General features: G+C 36.9%; 1 protein-coding gene across 4 annotated transcripts; it reads right to left on the bottom strand.

The window, feature by feature from the left end:
- Positions 1 to 1,132: 1,132 nt before the first annotated feature.
- LOC149818280 (uncharacterized) lies at positions 1,133 to 14,979 on the bottom strand. Of its 4 annotated transcripts, none has more exons than XM_089984835.1 (4): positions 11,779 to 14,979; positions 11,051 to 11,240; positions 10,759 to 10,837; positions 1,133 to 1,450 (listed from the first exon to the last, which is right to left on the bottom strand). In XM_089984835.1, exons 1-3 carry the CDS (start codon positions 14,040 to 14,042, stop codon positions 10,766 to 10,768), a joined length of 2,526 nt encoding a protein of 841 aa, XP_089840961.1. In that variant the 5' UTR covers positions 14,043 to 14,979; the 3' UTR covers positions 1,133 to 1,450; positions 10,759 to 10,765. The 4 variants fall into 4 exon arrangements, with proteins under 4 accessions (XP_089840961.1, XP_089840959.1, XP_089840958.1 ...); XM_089984833.1 differs by having other exon boundaries at positions 11,025 to 11,240; positions 11,779 to 14,913; XM_089984832.1 differs by lacking the exon at positions 1,133 to 1,450 and adding an exon at positions 5,056 to 5,237 and having other exon boundaries at positions 11,025 to 11,240; positions 11,779 to 14,913.
- Between the last annotated feature and the right edge of the window lie 1,546 nt (positions 14,980 to 16,525).

The following is a 16,525-nucleotide window of genomic DNA, read 5'->3' as shown; positions in this document are numbered from 1 at the left end:
AACTAAAACTAAAATAACTAAAAAACATGAACTTTACAAATTAAAAACTTATGTACCTAAGAAACATAAAATGATACTTTATAAAATATTTTTTATTTTTTCAGAGTAGAGGGAGCTGACTACTGACAACTGTAACCCAAACTGGGGTCGGGAGAGGTAGTTTGGGAACGAGTCTTCCTAAACCTATAATGTTTTTCTAGCGACGCGTGGGGGTGACAAAGACTGCTCATCTACATCCATAGGGATACCTTCGTCGTTGTTGTCGTCTTCCTCACCCTCCTCCTCTTTCTCATTCTCCTCCTCCCCATGACCCCCCTTACCAAGTTGGTTGTTGCCTCTCGAATCGCAGTTGAGGAGTGAAGGAGGCCAGTTTCTATGGGTAGGCCTCCCTGAAATCATTGTTGAGACCCCCTCTTCTGCCCACAGTGAAATGTTGGCAAAACTTTGACAACTCTTCGGCAATTCACAATGAGAGAAACAGAGGGTTCTCAAGGTCAAAACATACCCTAGCAACATTCTTCTTGTCAATATAGTCATCATCAAGGAGGTATTTGCCACCAATGACATGTCTGAGTTGCTTAAAAATGTCATCTTTCTAAAATTTTCTCTTAAAACCAACACAAACCCATATAGGACGGAAAAGGGTAGAGGCATATTTCTCCACTTGGTCCTTTAGGAATACAATACCATTGACCATGTACACCAAGTCCTTCGCTTTTTTCATGTTGTCCAAGTACTCAAACATGGCATGGATAATGTCAATGATGGGGTTGTCTTCCTGCAGATCAAAGTGAAAAATTCAAGAAAAAAGAATGGAGGGAGACATGGGAGATGATGTGAGAGGGAATAAAATCTTTCATAGATTTGCACGATACCCTAGACATTCACTCAAATATCACACGAATGACTGACATACTCAAATTAAACAGTGAGATCCACCCAAAAAAGAGATTCACAATTATTTTGAGCGCACTGGTGTAAGTTTTATGAAATAGATTTTTAAAAGATATTTTTGATGAAAACGGTTTATGCAAGCCAGATACCAAATAATAAAAACCGGCTCACACTAGGGTGAAGTTCGGGTCGAACTCAGGAAATGAGAAAAAACTTTGTATTTCACACAAATCTACTCTTTATTGCCTTAAAAATAATAATAATTAATTAACTAATCAATTGAGAGTGCAACCCTCTGCGAAGGGCTTAAACAAATAATAAATAGTTACAAGCCTTTTACAAGTTCAAATTAATGAAATAAATAATCCTAATCTAAAAGAAAAGAGAAACAGGTTTTCAGTGCTTGAGCTTCTAATCTCTCTTATCTTCTACTACTTCTTTATTGTTATTGAGGGCTCTCTGAGGGGCTCAAAGGGCCTTTTAAGGGAACCTTTTGGAACTTCAAAGGGCTCTTCTGGGGCTCGTTCGAGGGCTCAACGCATATTTAACCGCTTTCCTGCAAAAAAAAACACAAAACAAGAACAAAACACATACAAACTAGACAAAAATTCATTGTTAATTCAAAGAAAAATCACAAAACCAAGAATCTAACTACTAATAACAAATTAACTACATGTAACCATTATGAACTAACATGTAACAAACTAAAGTACTAAATGACAAAATAACAAAACTAACTAACTAACAATCAAGAAACTAATTTGTAACAACTAATATTAATCTAACTAAGAAATCAGGAAAATACACTACCCGAAAATCAAGAATTGAATTAAAACTAACATATTGACTAAGCATATAAAATAACTAATTAACAACTTGTTGCACGGGATCTAACTAAGTCATTAACAAAATCTAAAACAAAACTAACTAAACTATATGGTCTATGTTAATAAAAAAAATACAAACTAAAATAACAAGAATCAATGAAATAATACTTTGCTAACTTACTAACATAAAAATAATGAACTAACTAGAAGACAAGAAAACTACAACCGACTCACAAGAATTAGAATTTACTTGATATGCTCACTAACAAACAAACAACAAAGATGTTGTACAACACTTTAAATTGACTACGAATATAACGATTATCTAAACTATAATAAATTAAAAAGAATAGAACAAGAACCGATTAATGTCTTTCTAATTCACTAATCTAAACAAAATTAAAAGTCAAGATTGAAATTAAGCTATCTGGCTGAACTAACGTAGCAAAAAAAATCTGCACTAACTAATTTAATTTTGGACTTAGTAAATAACTAAATTAAATTATCTAAACTAATTAATTAATATCGATGCACATAAAAAATAAAAATCAGCTAATGCTAATTCAACTAAATCTAATTTAAGTAAATGATCAAATTAACAACTAATTAAAATTAACATGAATTAAACAAAACTAAAGCTAACTAAATAAATTAAAAATTGAAATTAATCTACAGCTTAATCATTAATATCAATTACACTTATTAAATAAAACTGATACTTGAAGAAAAGAACAAATCGACTAATTTTTTTTTAATCTAATCTAATTAATGAATTAAAAACTTTTGGAATTAAACAAAATAATCAACTAATTGATAGAAGATGACAAAAACTAAATCTAATTTATGCGGCTGAATTAAAATAAACAAAAAAGAATGAAAACACTAATCTATTGTCTATCGATTTTTCATAATCTAACAAATAACTAACTAAAAACTAATTTAACATTAATGAAGGATCAAATGCATGCATGGAACCGTAAATAAACTAACCTAAGACTGCATTTAAGCAAAGAAAAATAAGATCTACTTAACGCACATTAAAAACATTCAGAAAAACCGCAAAAACCCTAAATCAGTTAATAAAAAAAAACTAATTCACTAATATAATAAATATCGGATAACCAAAAACCTAATGTAAATTAAATCTACATTAAATTTGAATCTAAACTAGTTAAAAATCATGAAGATCATAAAAAAGAGCTACTCTACAACTATCTAAATGTAACTAATATGCAATGAATATACTATGCTTTATGCAATGAAACACTAATCTAACTAAAAACTATGAAGAAACAAGGGAGAAAAAATGTACCTCACGATTTATTTTCGATAGAAGGGTTGAGAAAAAGAAAGTGGTCTTACCTTTGAGTTGCACGTGCCTCCGTCGAGATGAGGTAAGAAGAACCGATGCCAGAAAAAGGTTAGAAGCAAGACAAAAACGGGAGAGAAAGGAAGAAAATGAGGGAGAACCGATTAGGAACGAGAAGGAGGAGGAAGAAAAGAAAAGAGGGAGAAGAGGCTTGTGTTTTCTCAAGAGGAAAAAACATGCTTCCCTTCTTAAAAAATCTATTTTATACTCTAAAATTAAAGTGCCACACGATTTTTCTAAAAAGCCAATTAATTTTCAAAAATTTCAAATAAGCACTCTTTTAGAAAAAAAACATGTTTTAGAAAAACACACTTCTAAATACAGTAAACTACCATTTGAAACTCCTAAACTAATTAAACTATAAATAACAAAAATCCTAAACTAATTAAAACTCTGAAAAACGCAGAAAAGAGCTTGAAATATGTGATTTTATCATATTTTTAATTTCAAAGCGGTTTCTCAAAAACACTAATAAGAATGAGTTTTTAATACAATTTTTCACTAGATCATGCATAAAATAGTATAAATAAAATACAAAATTTATGCATGATCACGTACCTACATATATTCACATTAAAATCTTATAAAGAAAAAACTCACAAGTACTAAAACATTATATGCACAATATCTAATATCAACTGAAACAAACTGTGAATCTCTTTGAAGATATGCACATTAAATATACATTGACCGACATACTCGAATTAAAAAATGAGATCCGCCTAAAAAGGAGATTCACAGTTATTTTGTGCATACTTACTGACATTCATACTAAAACCTTACGAAGAAGAAGCTTACAAGTACTAAAACATTATTTGTGCAACATCTAGCATCAGCTGAAACAAGTTGTGGATCTCTTTGGAGAGATGCACAATAAATAAAAACTAATTGACATACTCGAATTAAATAATGAGATCGGCATAAAAAAAAAGAGATTTAAAGTTATTTTGTGTGTACCCACTGACATTCGCAATAAGACCTTATGAAAAAGAGACCTGTAAGTACTAAAACATTATCTGTGCAACATCTAACATCAACTAAAACAAGTTATAAATGTCGTAAAAGTGTGAATCCAAACATTATCTACACAACATTTAACATCACAAGAAAAATGCGTGCTAAAGATAAGTTGACCTCCAAACATCCGTTGGTATTCATCGTGAAAGTGTGAATCCACTTTGGGTAAAAGATTTGCATCATCCTGATGTGTATATTGCAGGTTTGCGCAAAACACCTATGAATAGTAAAATGATCAAAAAAAATTGAGAATCAGTGTTTTTTGGATAGGCAAAGAATTTTGGCAAATTAGTAGATATTTGCATGAATGTGCCAAATTATGTGGATAGTACAATCATGTTTTTTTTTAAATTGTCCTCTAGTGTTTTTTCTCAAAAACAATTTTTTTTTTTTATCATGAGATTTTTTGTAAAGTAAATATGACACAACCAGCCAAGTGGGGCCTAAAGGGGCTGGATCTAGCTGATCACCAGGTCCATCCAGCCATCATTCACTTGCCAATCCACTAAGATTGAACCGAGCTAGAAAATGAACATGGCTAGATCCCATGGTGTCGGCCCAAGGTGGACAAAGCTGAAAGCAAAATAAAAAAGCAGTGCAAAGAGTGGAAGTTAGAATCGAGGGCTTTTAAGTTTATGTTGAAACCAGAATTGAAGTGACCATTAGATGATATGATGTGAATAACAAAGTTTCTTAAAATTCACAAGTTCAAATGAAGAAAAGAATTATAAATATCATATATGTGATACTATTACTACAACCAAGATTAACCAACCAATTCGTTTCCCTTTAAAAGAAAAGTTCATCAAATTTTGAATATTGAAATAGTATAAAAAAGAATCAATTGTTATGTGCACTCTCTATCCCGAGTTCATTTCATTAGTAAGTCAGACGTGAGCAGATCAACAAGAAAAAAACCATAACCACATGAATCACTGATCCTGGGCGTATCAAAAACCTCCATGGATGGCATACAAAAAATGAGCCGGTAAATATTTTTCTCAGTATACAGAGATTATGGTGTTATACAGATTATAGCAACATAGCACCAGAGAGTAGGCCGTTTAATGGCTTCTGTAAACGCATCCCTCCACCAAAATTGCTTAATATGACACTTCAGCTAGCACTGCCTGTTAAGAACTTAGTTTTTGAGGGTCCTAAGTTTATTTCTTCAACTATAAGAATTTCAAGTCTGTAATGCAAACAGAAACTGAAAACAAAGCAAACTACAAGATAGAGAGAAGAAAGAAAACAAGAGAAGACACGAGATTTACATGATTGAGTACTTCAGCCTTAGTTCACGGGGAAAGGAGAACCAAAAATCCATTACAGGAAAATACAGAGGCGAAATACAAAGCTCTAATACCCAATACACCCGGAACTCTCATGCTCATCTCTCAAAGGAGGTAGCTATATATATGACTAAGGGCATAAAACCCTAGCTGGTAAAAAAGAAAAAATTAAAAACCTCATTGAAAATTGCCACAGTGGGGTTACCAAAATATTTCTGCTTGAGTCATGGATTGGAGCAGGTCCAGAATTCAAGACACCCACAACAGTTTTGATATGTGAAAGTTAGAGATAAGATTGGATCTTGGTTGTCACATTCAACCAGACTAAGTTCACGAAATGCAGGGATCCTTTGTACCACTCGTGAGCTGCAGACAAGCTGGTCAGCATCTTGAATGCAGCTTCCCAATGTCAAAGTTTCAAACCTGCTTCTATTATCGCTTTGGCCCCTTTGGTTATCTTGTAGATGACCTTAGTGCAAAAGCATCTACTGCTTTCGATCACCTTTGTTGCCAAGGCTGATGAGCAGACCATCCTGCAAAGCACGCGCCTCTCTAATATGGGCACATATCTCATGGATAAATGTCATTAGGATGCATCTCGGAATGCTATACCTAGATATTTGATACTCTAATTTCTACATTCAAAATGATAAACAAAAAACAGAACTGTTTTTTGTAGGACCTGGAACTTGAAGCTTCTGGGTTCTTAAGAATGAAAAGACAACATGGTGACTTTATCCCCCCCTCTCTCTCTCTCATATTCTGTCAAATTGTGTAGGACATTTCTCTAGATTGGTAGCCCTTAGGTGTAACCATTGGATTCCTAAAAAGAATGTGAAATAAAATAATCAAACCCGTGGAAAACGAGATGGAGCAGCAAAATTTTTCATATGCAACAATTTGGTCCCATCAATAAAAGTCCTGTCTTTCCTCTTGGGATGATCATACAAGAGTAGAAAAACAACCAACACTTCATAAACAAGCTCAAAGGGCTCGGAGCTTAGGGGATATATATATATATATATATATATATATATATATATATATATAGTTCAGAACCTCACAATAATAGCTTATATAAAAGTTGGAAATTATTAGAAGAAATGATTTAGAAAATTTTGCTTTGGTTGGGGCTTAGAAGATAGATTAGCCATCCATGTCACAAACAAAATCTTGAAACATTTTTCTCAGCTCAATTTAAAATGACTGGGAATGTACATTCATTTGCTATTGCAATTAGAATTTAGGAGGAACCATATATCATCTTAAAACCCCAAAACCAGATAGACGTTTTTCTGAAAGCTAAGCATCCTTTCATAAAAAACAAGGGTAGCAGTCTTCAGTCTGTGCATGCACGTGCATGTGTATGAGAGAGAGAGGGGGTTATTAAAAAGCATCGCGTTGGAGAGGAGCGACCACGAGAACACAACCCTGGTAATGAAACATTCCTGAGAAGCCATTACTTCAGCTTACACCAGGTTCCAGTCTTCTAACGATAAATGCAGGAATTATCTCAAGCAATCATAGTGGCATACAAAAACCACCACCCCCACACACACCCCACAGCCATGGTTCTCAAAACCAGAGTTACCGGAAGCTTATTAGGTAGGTGTGAAGAACACTTCCCAGAAACTCACTTCGAAAGCACGATACTCCTCGCTTCCGAAACTTTATGAGAATCTCGATTCCCCCACACTTCTTTTATACTTCTCACACACATGGTCTATGCTTCCTATATGCTTTTCTCACGTTTCTTTTCATGTTTTTCATGTATTTCCTCTCACGCTTCAACTCACTTCCCACGTACGTTGTTAGATTTTAACAAAAAAAAAATTTATTGAAAAATCATGTAATATAAGAATAATCAATTTTATTTTAGTTTTTATTTGCTTCATGTTCGATTCCTATTCAGTTACCATATTGCTTAATTTTTTATTCCTATTTTGCGTTCAAATTGATACTTTGCTTCCTGCTTCCTATAAATTTTAAAATGCCTCGCTTCCGCTTCCCATATCGTTCACTGTTTCTGCTTCCTAGATTTGTAACCTTGCTCAAAACAGACAAGATGTTGTTTCTCTACAAATCCACATGGAAAACTCAATGCAGAGTTGCTTCTGATTACCTTTTAGGCATACGGCCAGTCTGGATACTTCAAGTAGCTGGCAAAAGCTAAGTCTTGCTAAAGCAGAAAATGAGCAAACTGAAGATGCATGATACGGCCGGTCAGTTTATTCCTTCAAAAAGATACGGTCAGTTTAAGTATTGGAGCATTTTCCCTTTTCCTTTATTCATCTCCCTCGATGAGTAAGCTGGCAGACAAACCCTGGTGGAATTCGAGTATCTCATTGTTCAATCATCGCATCAATGCATGTATGAAGTAGTTGCCTCTGCATTGATGAGTATGAGACAGAGCCTGCCACAATATGGAACCAAAATAGTGTAAATCAACCCCTTTTTACTTCCAATCCCTTTTCATGTTAAGGAAAGGTCGGAGTTTGACCTTTTGGTTGATGTAAACAGCGATAGAGGCAGACTTGAGCAGAATCCAAATGCACTCTCTCCATAACAGATCAAACTTTTTCTTATCTGTTTAGAAGAAAAGAATCGCAGTCCACCACTACGAAGGCCTTCTCAAATCCACATACAGCACTCTTTTGAGTAACATAGTAGATAGCTTCACACGGCAAAATAAGCTGATGGAAATTTTTCATAGCAAGACTCTTTTTGGTAATGCATTCCTCATGGAAAGCTAGAACTTTTTCAATGAGCATTTTCACATGAATAAGGTTAGAAATTGGTCAATTTTATTTGAAGCCAGAAAAGAACTGAAAAATTTGGCTGAAAAAGGTTAAACCTAAAGCCATCACAATTCTACCCCAATGAAGGTCGACTTCTAGCATGTCTGATTAGCTTGGAGAAGAAGTCACCTTGGAGTAAAGCAACCTTACCATTGAAATTAATGGCTCCCAAATGAAAGTTAGCAAACTCTGGTTCCAACAGGGCAACAAATAGCAATGGATAGAGGTTGGTGAAAAGAAGTAGCGTCATAAATGGATTCAATCCTGGTTGAGCCTTCGTGATACACTAAATGCAGGGTCATAATATTCAAGTTAGGCAAACTTTCCACCTTACCAGAAGTTATCACTTATCAGAATATGTTCTCTAATATTAGAAAATGCAAATTTTGGTTGGTGGGTGTCAAACAAGGTTGAATTGCATATAACCAACATATGGGAATCAACCATTTAGACTAATCAGAAGCTCTTAACACCTACATGTGAATTCCTATCATACTGATAGTTCATGCCCAGAGTTGCTGATTTGCCAACTTTCTGCTTTTATCTAAGGCACCTAATTGTCTCCAAGGTGAACTTATGTTGCAGATTGAAGTGACAGGAATCATTACTTCCAGTCATGCTCATCAAGTGATGCACATTCCTAAACAGATCTCCTTCCTCGATGCCAGCAATCCTTATGCATGAATTTCATGCATCTCAAAGGCATTAAAGTTAAACAACCATGATATTTACTCCAACCAATCACCTATATATATATATATATATCACTGTCACCGATATCGGCGATATTTTGAAAATATCACGAGAAACACCGATATTTTAAGGTAGCCTATATTAAAGGTAATATCTCGTGATATTTTCAAAATATCGTGATATTATCGCAATATTTTTGGGAAAAACTCTTTTATTTATTTTAAGTTTGTATTTCCTATTTTTTTGTTTCTTTTATATTTTAAAACCTTTAAAACATGCTTCTTTATATTTTTGGAAGAAAAATAATGCAAAAATTATTATTTTCTTAGTTTTTTGTGGTTATTTATATTTTTTTCAAAATTTTAAACTCCCGAGATATTTCAAAGATTTATCAACTTTTGAAAATCTCTCCGAGAGATACCCTCGCCGAGAAATTACCTTTAATGATACAAGTGACTATGATATATATAGTTTCCATTAGGACCCTCCAAAAATCATAGTTTTAGGTATTTTATGCTAGATCTGAACCGTTAGATGTGTTTATCATTGTTTATTCAATAAAAAACATGTTTTTTATTAAGCATCTTTATGATTAAATGTGTAATTTAAGGAGGTAAAAAAATCAATGGTTGATATTGTACTAAAATTTGATAATAAAATATTCACATTTTTACATCAAATCAATTTGAAACAAATCTTGCTTCTTAATAAACAAGAAATGATAAACACATCTAACAGTTCAGATCTAAACACCTAAAACTATAATTTTTTGAGGGTCCTAATGTGACCCAACAAAAAAGTGGCAGCACAATTCCCCCTTCTCATATATATATATATATATATATATATATATATATATATATATATATATATATATATATATACAGCGGCGGAGCCAGGGGTGGGCATGGGTGGGCGGTCGCCCACCCCAGAATTAGAAACCGAAAAAAAAAAATTCGAACAAGTGTCAGTATAATATCAGTGATAGTTTTTTGCACATTATCCAATAATTCTGTTACTTTACCTTATATTTTTACACACATTAGCTTAAAAGAGTCTTTAATTAGCCCGTAAATGAATTGATTCCCTCTAGTTCGGATTCAGACCTAAATTCACACGGGTCTGGACTGTAGTCCGACCTGTATGCAGCCCTAGACTCTCTCTTTCGCTCTCTATATGTCTCTCTCCCTCTGCCGCCAAGGCCGAAATAGAACAGGAGAAGACGGCCATCTCTCTCTGAAACCGATGGCCTGCACCATCGATTTCCGGCGTCTAGATGAAGGACTGGGAGGCCAGAACAGCAACAAGCGGAAGAGATCGACTGCCGACGACGGTGGTCAGCCCCTCGCCATGGAGATCGACAACCACCCATCTTCGAAGAGGGCGGCCCTCCCTTCAGCCGAGGACTTGAACAGACCCACCTTCGGCAAGCCCACCTACGATGGAGTCATCGCCGGGAACTTTTGGCATTGTCCCTGAGACCCGAGGTCTGCCCACCCAACGAAAAACTTTTGGCTCTGCCACTGTATATATATATATATATATATATATATATATATATATATATATATATATATATATATATATATATATGAAAAGTTATCTATCTGAATTATCATAACTGAAGCAGGGAAAAATCAGCAATTACCCTCCAGTATTGAAACATTCACGTGGTTACTAGTAACATGGATTTGATAGTCACACTACTCTCTCTCTCTCATAGCTACATGCAGTAGATCAATTTTACTAAATAAGTAAATATCATTTCCAAAAGTGTGTCCATACAAGACTTCTCTAATGGCTGTCAAAACAGAAGCCACCATCCAGACTAATCAGCACAAAACAGAGAAGAATGATAGGCATCATACCATCATGTTAAATCTCTGGCATATCGATGGAAATTTCGTCCAGTGATAGGTAGATCGGATCATCATAACCAGGAAGCACCTAAGGAAAAAACAAAAAAGAAGGAACCAACTAAGATCAATTCAAGTGATTATATTCATAGGAAAATAGAGCTCTAAGGTGAAAAATTATTTCCAATAGTATGGGAATTTATTTAAGCCATGATATAGAATGAACATGTCCAACTTGAAAAAATGAAATGGAGAACATGTAAAACAGTATGACGCACAATTTTACTAATTCCATGGGTGTTACCTCGTCAAAACCAAGGTATACACTATTGTGAAGATCATTAATGGCTATTGCTGATGATGAATTATTCACAGGACCCATTTGAAGCAAATCAGTAATGGCAGAACCATAGCCCTTGTGAACCTTAGGAAGATCATCAGTAATCCTTGTGTGGCCAAGAAGGTCCTCCAAGCTTGAATATGTGGTTTGAGTCCTACGGGCATAGCAGGAATATGTTAGTAGTAATAGCAACAAGTCCAACCTGAGAAACAACTAGAAATAAAGGAACTTACTATTACTTCCCACATTGACAATGATAGTATGATCACAAAAACAATTGCTGCAACTAGTACCCAGGTAACACAAGAAAAAAAATGCAAAAAAGACTGACAACAGAAAAACAAAACCATACTTTTTAATGCCGCAGCTCGAAGACTAGCCAGAATATAAGACTCGAGTAAGATTCATAGTTCAAACCAAAGGGTGGACCACAACCTGGCATAGATATGGAGAGCCTCAGGCTGAGCCTCACCAGTTCATCCTGAGTGGTGGTTGAGACCTTCATGTTCACGCTCACTTAAGCCTAAGATAAAACTCGACACCATGGCCCTAGCTAAATTGTGAGGGAAAATAAGGTCTTTAAAATTTGGTGAAATCAATAGCTATGATCTGGACAAATAAATCCATGAGGGTTTTAGAAAATACGCCTGAATAAGTATAAAATATGTTGAACTGACAAAGATTAAACTCACCCTGGATTTAAACCAAGGCAAATGAGGCAGTTGAACCTTGTGGTCATGTCCCTGGCTTGATAGAGTTTCCGCACTGAAGGCAACCTGTTGAAAAGTTCTAATAAAGCAGTATGAAAGACTCCAGCTTCTACAGTATTGATATTCATCATGCCATCATAACCAATCCACTTGTCATCTCGTGGGGGTTCATTAAAGAAGTCGTTGCATGGGTAGGACTGATTGTGGACACCATTGGAAATATCTCTTAAAAGAGATCCAACATGGTGGGACGCCTCCTCCTCAACTTCTGCGACAGAGTATTGGAATGATGCATCAAACTCTCGTGATCTTTCATCAATTTCTGGGAAGTTCATATCAAACATTTGGAATGAACATGGTGGGAGCTGCTTCTCCTCCTGAGGTAGATGAACAGTATCTGGCAAAACAGGTTCTATAGAGTTCTCAAGCCCTGTTCCTTTTAACTGCGCTGTTGTCGCACCATCGAACTTGGGAGATGGCTCAACCGCCTCAGCCATTTTCTCATCAGGCGAAAAGCACTGGTCATTTGAACCTGATTCTTGAGCTCCTAAGTTTTGGATGTGGAAGTACTCATTAGGCTGTGAACTCCTCGGTGACGGCCAGTCTCTCGGCCTCTTGGCTCCCAAAACACGATGATGTGTGAAACCTTCAGTAGTTTCCAAGGGAATAATTGACAAGTTTCTTCCATAGAATGATTCCTTATGGTCTTGAGAGACCAGCTCATCGTTCATGTTACCAAACCCAGGAGGATACTTTTCCGATTCTTCTTGGTGTAAAGAAGATCCATCTGAAAAGGCTTCTACGTTTGTACCTCTTTCCTGATCCACATCAAATGTTGGTTGCGGTTCAGAGAATGCATCCACACCTCCAATGGGGGGAACTGCAGGAGCATCAGACTCTGTGACTCCAGGATCCACGACTTCCTGGAGCTGCGTGTCACCCAAACGGCTGTCCGTGGAATTATATTCCGTGTGGTCTTGGGTATCTGTTTTGGGGATGGTATCACTTGAAGTCTTGTTTTCTGAATTGGAAACCGAAGAGCTAACTGCGCCGTGATCAGCTTGTGAAGGGAGCCTCTGTTTCAAAGAAGAACGAGTTTTAGTGGGCACTTTAGCTAAGTTGCAAAACTGTATCAAATCACCGCCAATGGACATTTTTTCATTGCTCAAGCTCTCCTGGTTATCCTCCAACATACAATCTTGTGCAGCTTTCTCTTCTGAATCATTTTCCTTTTTGCCTTCGTAAGAGCTTGCACTTTGCCTTGCATCCAAATGCAGAACAGTATCATCATTCTTACCATTGACAGAGCCTTCCAGTTTAGCTTCCTCCACATGATCAGATTCCACATTGATGTCATCGGTGTTGCTAGACTGATCTTTCCTACTGCCAGAAGAGTTTTTCTTCGAAGTGTCAGGGAATTCATAATTCTCCAGATCGAAATCTGAATCACCAGTATTTTCATTTCTTGGAGCTGGAAATGATACATCACCCGATTTTGGAGCCTCATCTGCATCCATATCTGTCCGTTTATCACTGCGGTAACTGAGAACATCCTCTTCGCTCTCAGACATCTCAGGGAACACCATACCCTTCTCCGAGCTTGGGCCATTAAACCTTTCATTTTCCCTACCCCACTCAGAACCATAACCTCTAAATGAGGCTGCCCTCCGCCTTCTCCTCGTTCTCGACCCCGCATGCTCATCCGGGAACCTCCTTGGACCGTAGAACGGCGTGTCTGAATTCCCCATACGCCTCTGCCAAACTTCATCTTCTCTAGCAGGAAAACTGGCATCGGGCACAGCACTTCCCAATCGAGCAAGTGCTGAAGTCCTGCCCTCCTGCTGCGGAAGCGGGTTTTCCTTATCTTGCACCCTAAAATCCTGAAAGTCACCAGCATAACCTTTCAGATTTCCGCTGCCCCACTTACCGGGCAGCAAATTTGCTGGAAGCAGACCCTGAGAAACCAAGTACTCAGCAGCAAGCCTGCCCGCTTCCATTAGAACATCACCCCTTCGGGGAGGGGGCGGTGGTGGGGGCGGGGGCAAAGGTTTCGTTGAGCCCCTCCCAAAGCCACGATTGAATCCCCTGTAGTCCTGGTTGTAGAAACCCCGGCCACGGGCCGAATTCTCCGGAGAGATTCGGCCGGCCGCCAAACCCATTCCGGCAGGGTTCGACCTAGGTCCATCTCCAGGGCTCCGTCGCCTGGCATGCATTTTCCGCTTTCGATCAGAACCTTTAGCACGCATTCATAATCAAGTTCTTGTACAGAAAACCACAGATAAAGATTCCCACCTTGCGAGTCTGAAACATTCAGGTCAACAACAAACCTTAATTTCTCTCTTCTTGAAGATCGCAACTTTGACCTAAGAAACCGTCAAATGGTGCATCGCGGGCAGGAAAAAGGCCCCTTTGTTCCACAAAACCCTAATTTTACACTTCCGATTAATGAATCCCCCTATTCAAAGACGAAGTGCACGAGATCTCCAACAAGATATAGATAAAATCGATCAGAACAAATCCAGCTCCCATCCAGAAGAAACCCTAACCTAACCCCCAACCTTAGTCTAGTTTCTCTTATGCGTGATGCATCTCCAAGAAAAGAAAACCCCAACCTCGAGCTAAGATCATCACGACCATCCACCAAAGAGATTCATCGATCCCTCAATCAAATCGGACGAAGATCAAGACCGCGATCGAGAAAGGAAACAAGCAAAACGAAAAACCTAAAACGTACACCAATCCCGAAGTTTTTCCTTCAAATATCCAGAAGAGAGGAGTCCCAGAGAAGACGTCGACAGTTTTAGGGTTTTTTCCTCGTCTTCCGATCTTGTTAGCAGTAAGGATCGTTCACGTATCGATAGATCTGTCAATAGACGGATCGAATCGATTGATCAACGAGAGAGAGAGAGAGAGAGAAGCGATCGAGGGGTTCTCTTTAGACTTTAGAGGGCTGTACCTTCTCGGAAGGGAGAAGAAGATCGGTTTGGAGGATTCATGGTGGAGAGATGGATTATTTTTGTGCCCTAATTTCCCTTTCTCCAATTTTCCCTCTCTTTTTTTTGCCAAATTTCTATCACGGTGGTCCAAACAATGAGATAATCACAAATTCAGGTCTGCAGGTGGGAACGAGATCCATCCTTTTCTGTTTTTTCCTGTTTTTCCTTCTTAGGGCTTCCCTTTGTCTTCATTTTTTTTCCAGGAGACTGCTTTTTTCAATCTCACACCGCTCCCTGTTTTTCCGTCATGGTCTCACTCTGTTGGCGGTGCTTGGTCCTACCACCACACCACCGTCCACTTTTGAGATGGACGGCTAGCAGCAAATGTGGATGTTTGTTAAAAGTGTCTTCCAACGTCGTGGGTCTTATAGAAAGGGAATAGGAACAGACCCTCATACGTATCGGTGGTAGTTTTTATGGAATTTGGGCTGCCACGTTTGACATTGGACTTTTCTTTTTTGGGTTGTGGATCCAGAGCAGGGAAACAAGTGGATCTGCTCGTTAGTAGGCTCGACAAGCTAACCTCATAGTAAGATGGTAAGAGGCTCGACAAGGCAACGTGAACAATAAGTGTTTGGCTTGGCTCAGTTTATATACTCTATCCCTATGTTGTAATAGATATATTTTACATCATCTATATGTAGAGAACAGATAAATGAAGTATTTAGCTTTGCAAGCAATAGGCTATGCCACATGCAATGTTGTCAATGTCGGTTTCGGACTTGAATCTATTCTCAAATCGATTCAGAGTTCGTACCGAATCAAGCTGGGTTGGTTCTTTTTACTTTTTACTGGAAATGAAAAATTATCTATAATTTAGCTAACTTTTATAAAGAATCTATTCTTAAGTATAGAGTTGGCTTTCTCGAAACTCAGTATCGGATCGCCCGTTTGCAACTTAATGGCTCAGATGAGTCAATTCAGTGACTGGACGAGTTGACTCGGTGACTCAAACGAGTCATGTTTCTTTTAAATTTATTAAAAATATATAACAAAATTATATATTATGATTTTCTACCAAAAAAATCAAATAACCTAACGTCCTAAATCAATCATAAAGGCTATAAAAAACAAGTTTTGCTAAATATGATTCATGCTTAGCTAATTTTAACATCTAAAATGCAATATCATATATTTATTGAACAAGTATTCATAATAAAAAGATGCTAATGATTCAAAGAAATGTTTACTGACCATTATGATTCAACTAATCTCAACATGACAAATAGGTATCATTGCTGAGAAGAATCCATGAAAACCTCTTGAAAATTTTCAAGTTTTTTCTGTTAAAGTAGTGAATGTGATTTTGCAGTTCAAGTTTTGAAAATTTTCAATTTTTATAAAAGTTAATTATCGTTTACAAATTTCTTTCATCGATTCTAGATAGCATGTGGTTGAGAAAACCTACCAAATTCAGCAGTTTCCTATTTCACTACTCATTAGCCATCAAGGCATCAACAGACCATAATACTAGGACGTGTGACTTTTTTTCCCTTCTTTTTTTGGATTTAACTCTCAAACACTCACAAGAATTGCACATCAATTCAACCACCAATTCCAACAAACTTGTAAACAAGACAAAAAAAACTTGATTCATTCTACAGAAACTATTTGAGAAAAACTTCTCGTCCCCACCTTGCACACAATGAAATACTTCTCTCTACGAATTGGAAACTTCAAATATGTTGAAGTAAACTATACGAGGAAAGCAAACAATTTTGTTTTAGAAAGAT

Source organism: Nuphar pumila, chromosome 13 (assembly GCF_984573655.1).
Source record: "Nuphar pumila chromosome 13, dmNupPumi1.hap1.1, whole genome shotgun sequence".
NCBI lineage: Eukaryota > Viridiplantae > Streptophyta > Magnoliopsida > Nymphaeales > Nymphaeaceae > Nuphar > Nuphar pumila.
Note: the sequence above shows the minus strand (reverse complement) of the source record. Positions and strands in the feature narration are given on the sequence as shown.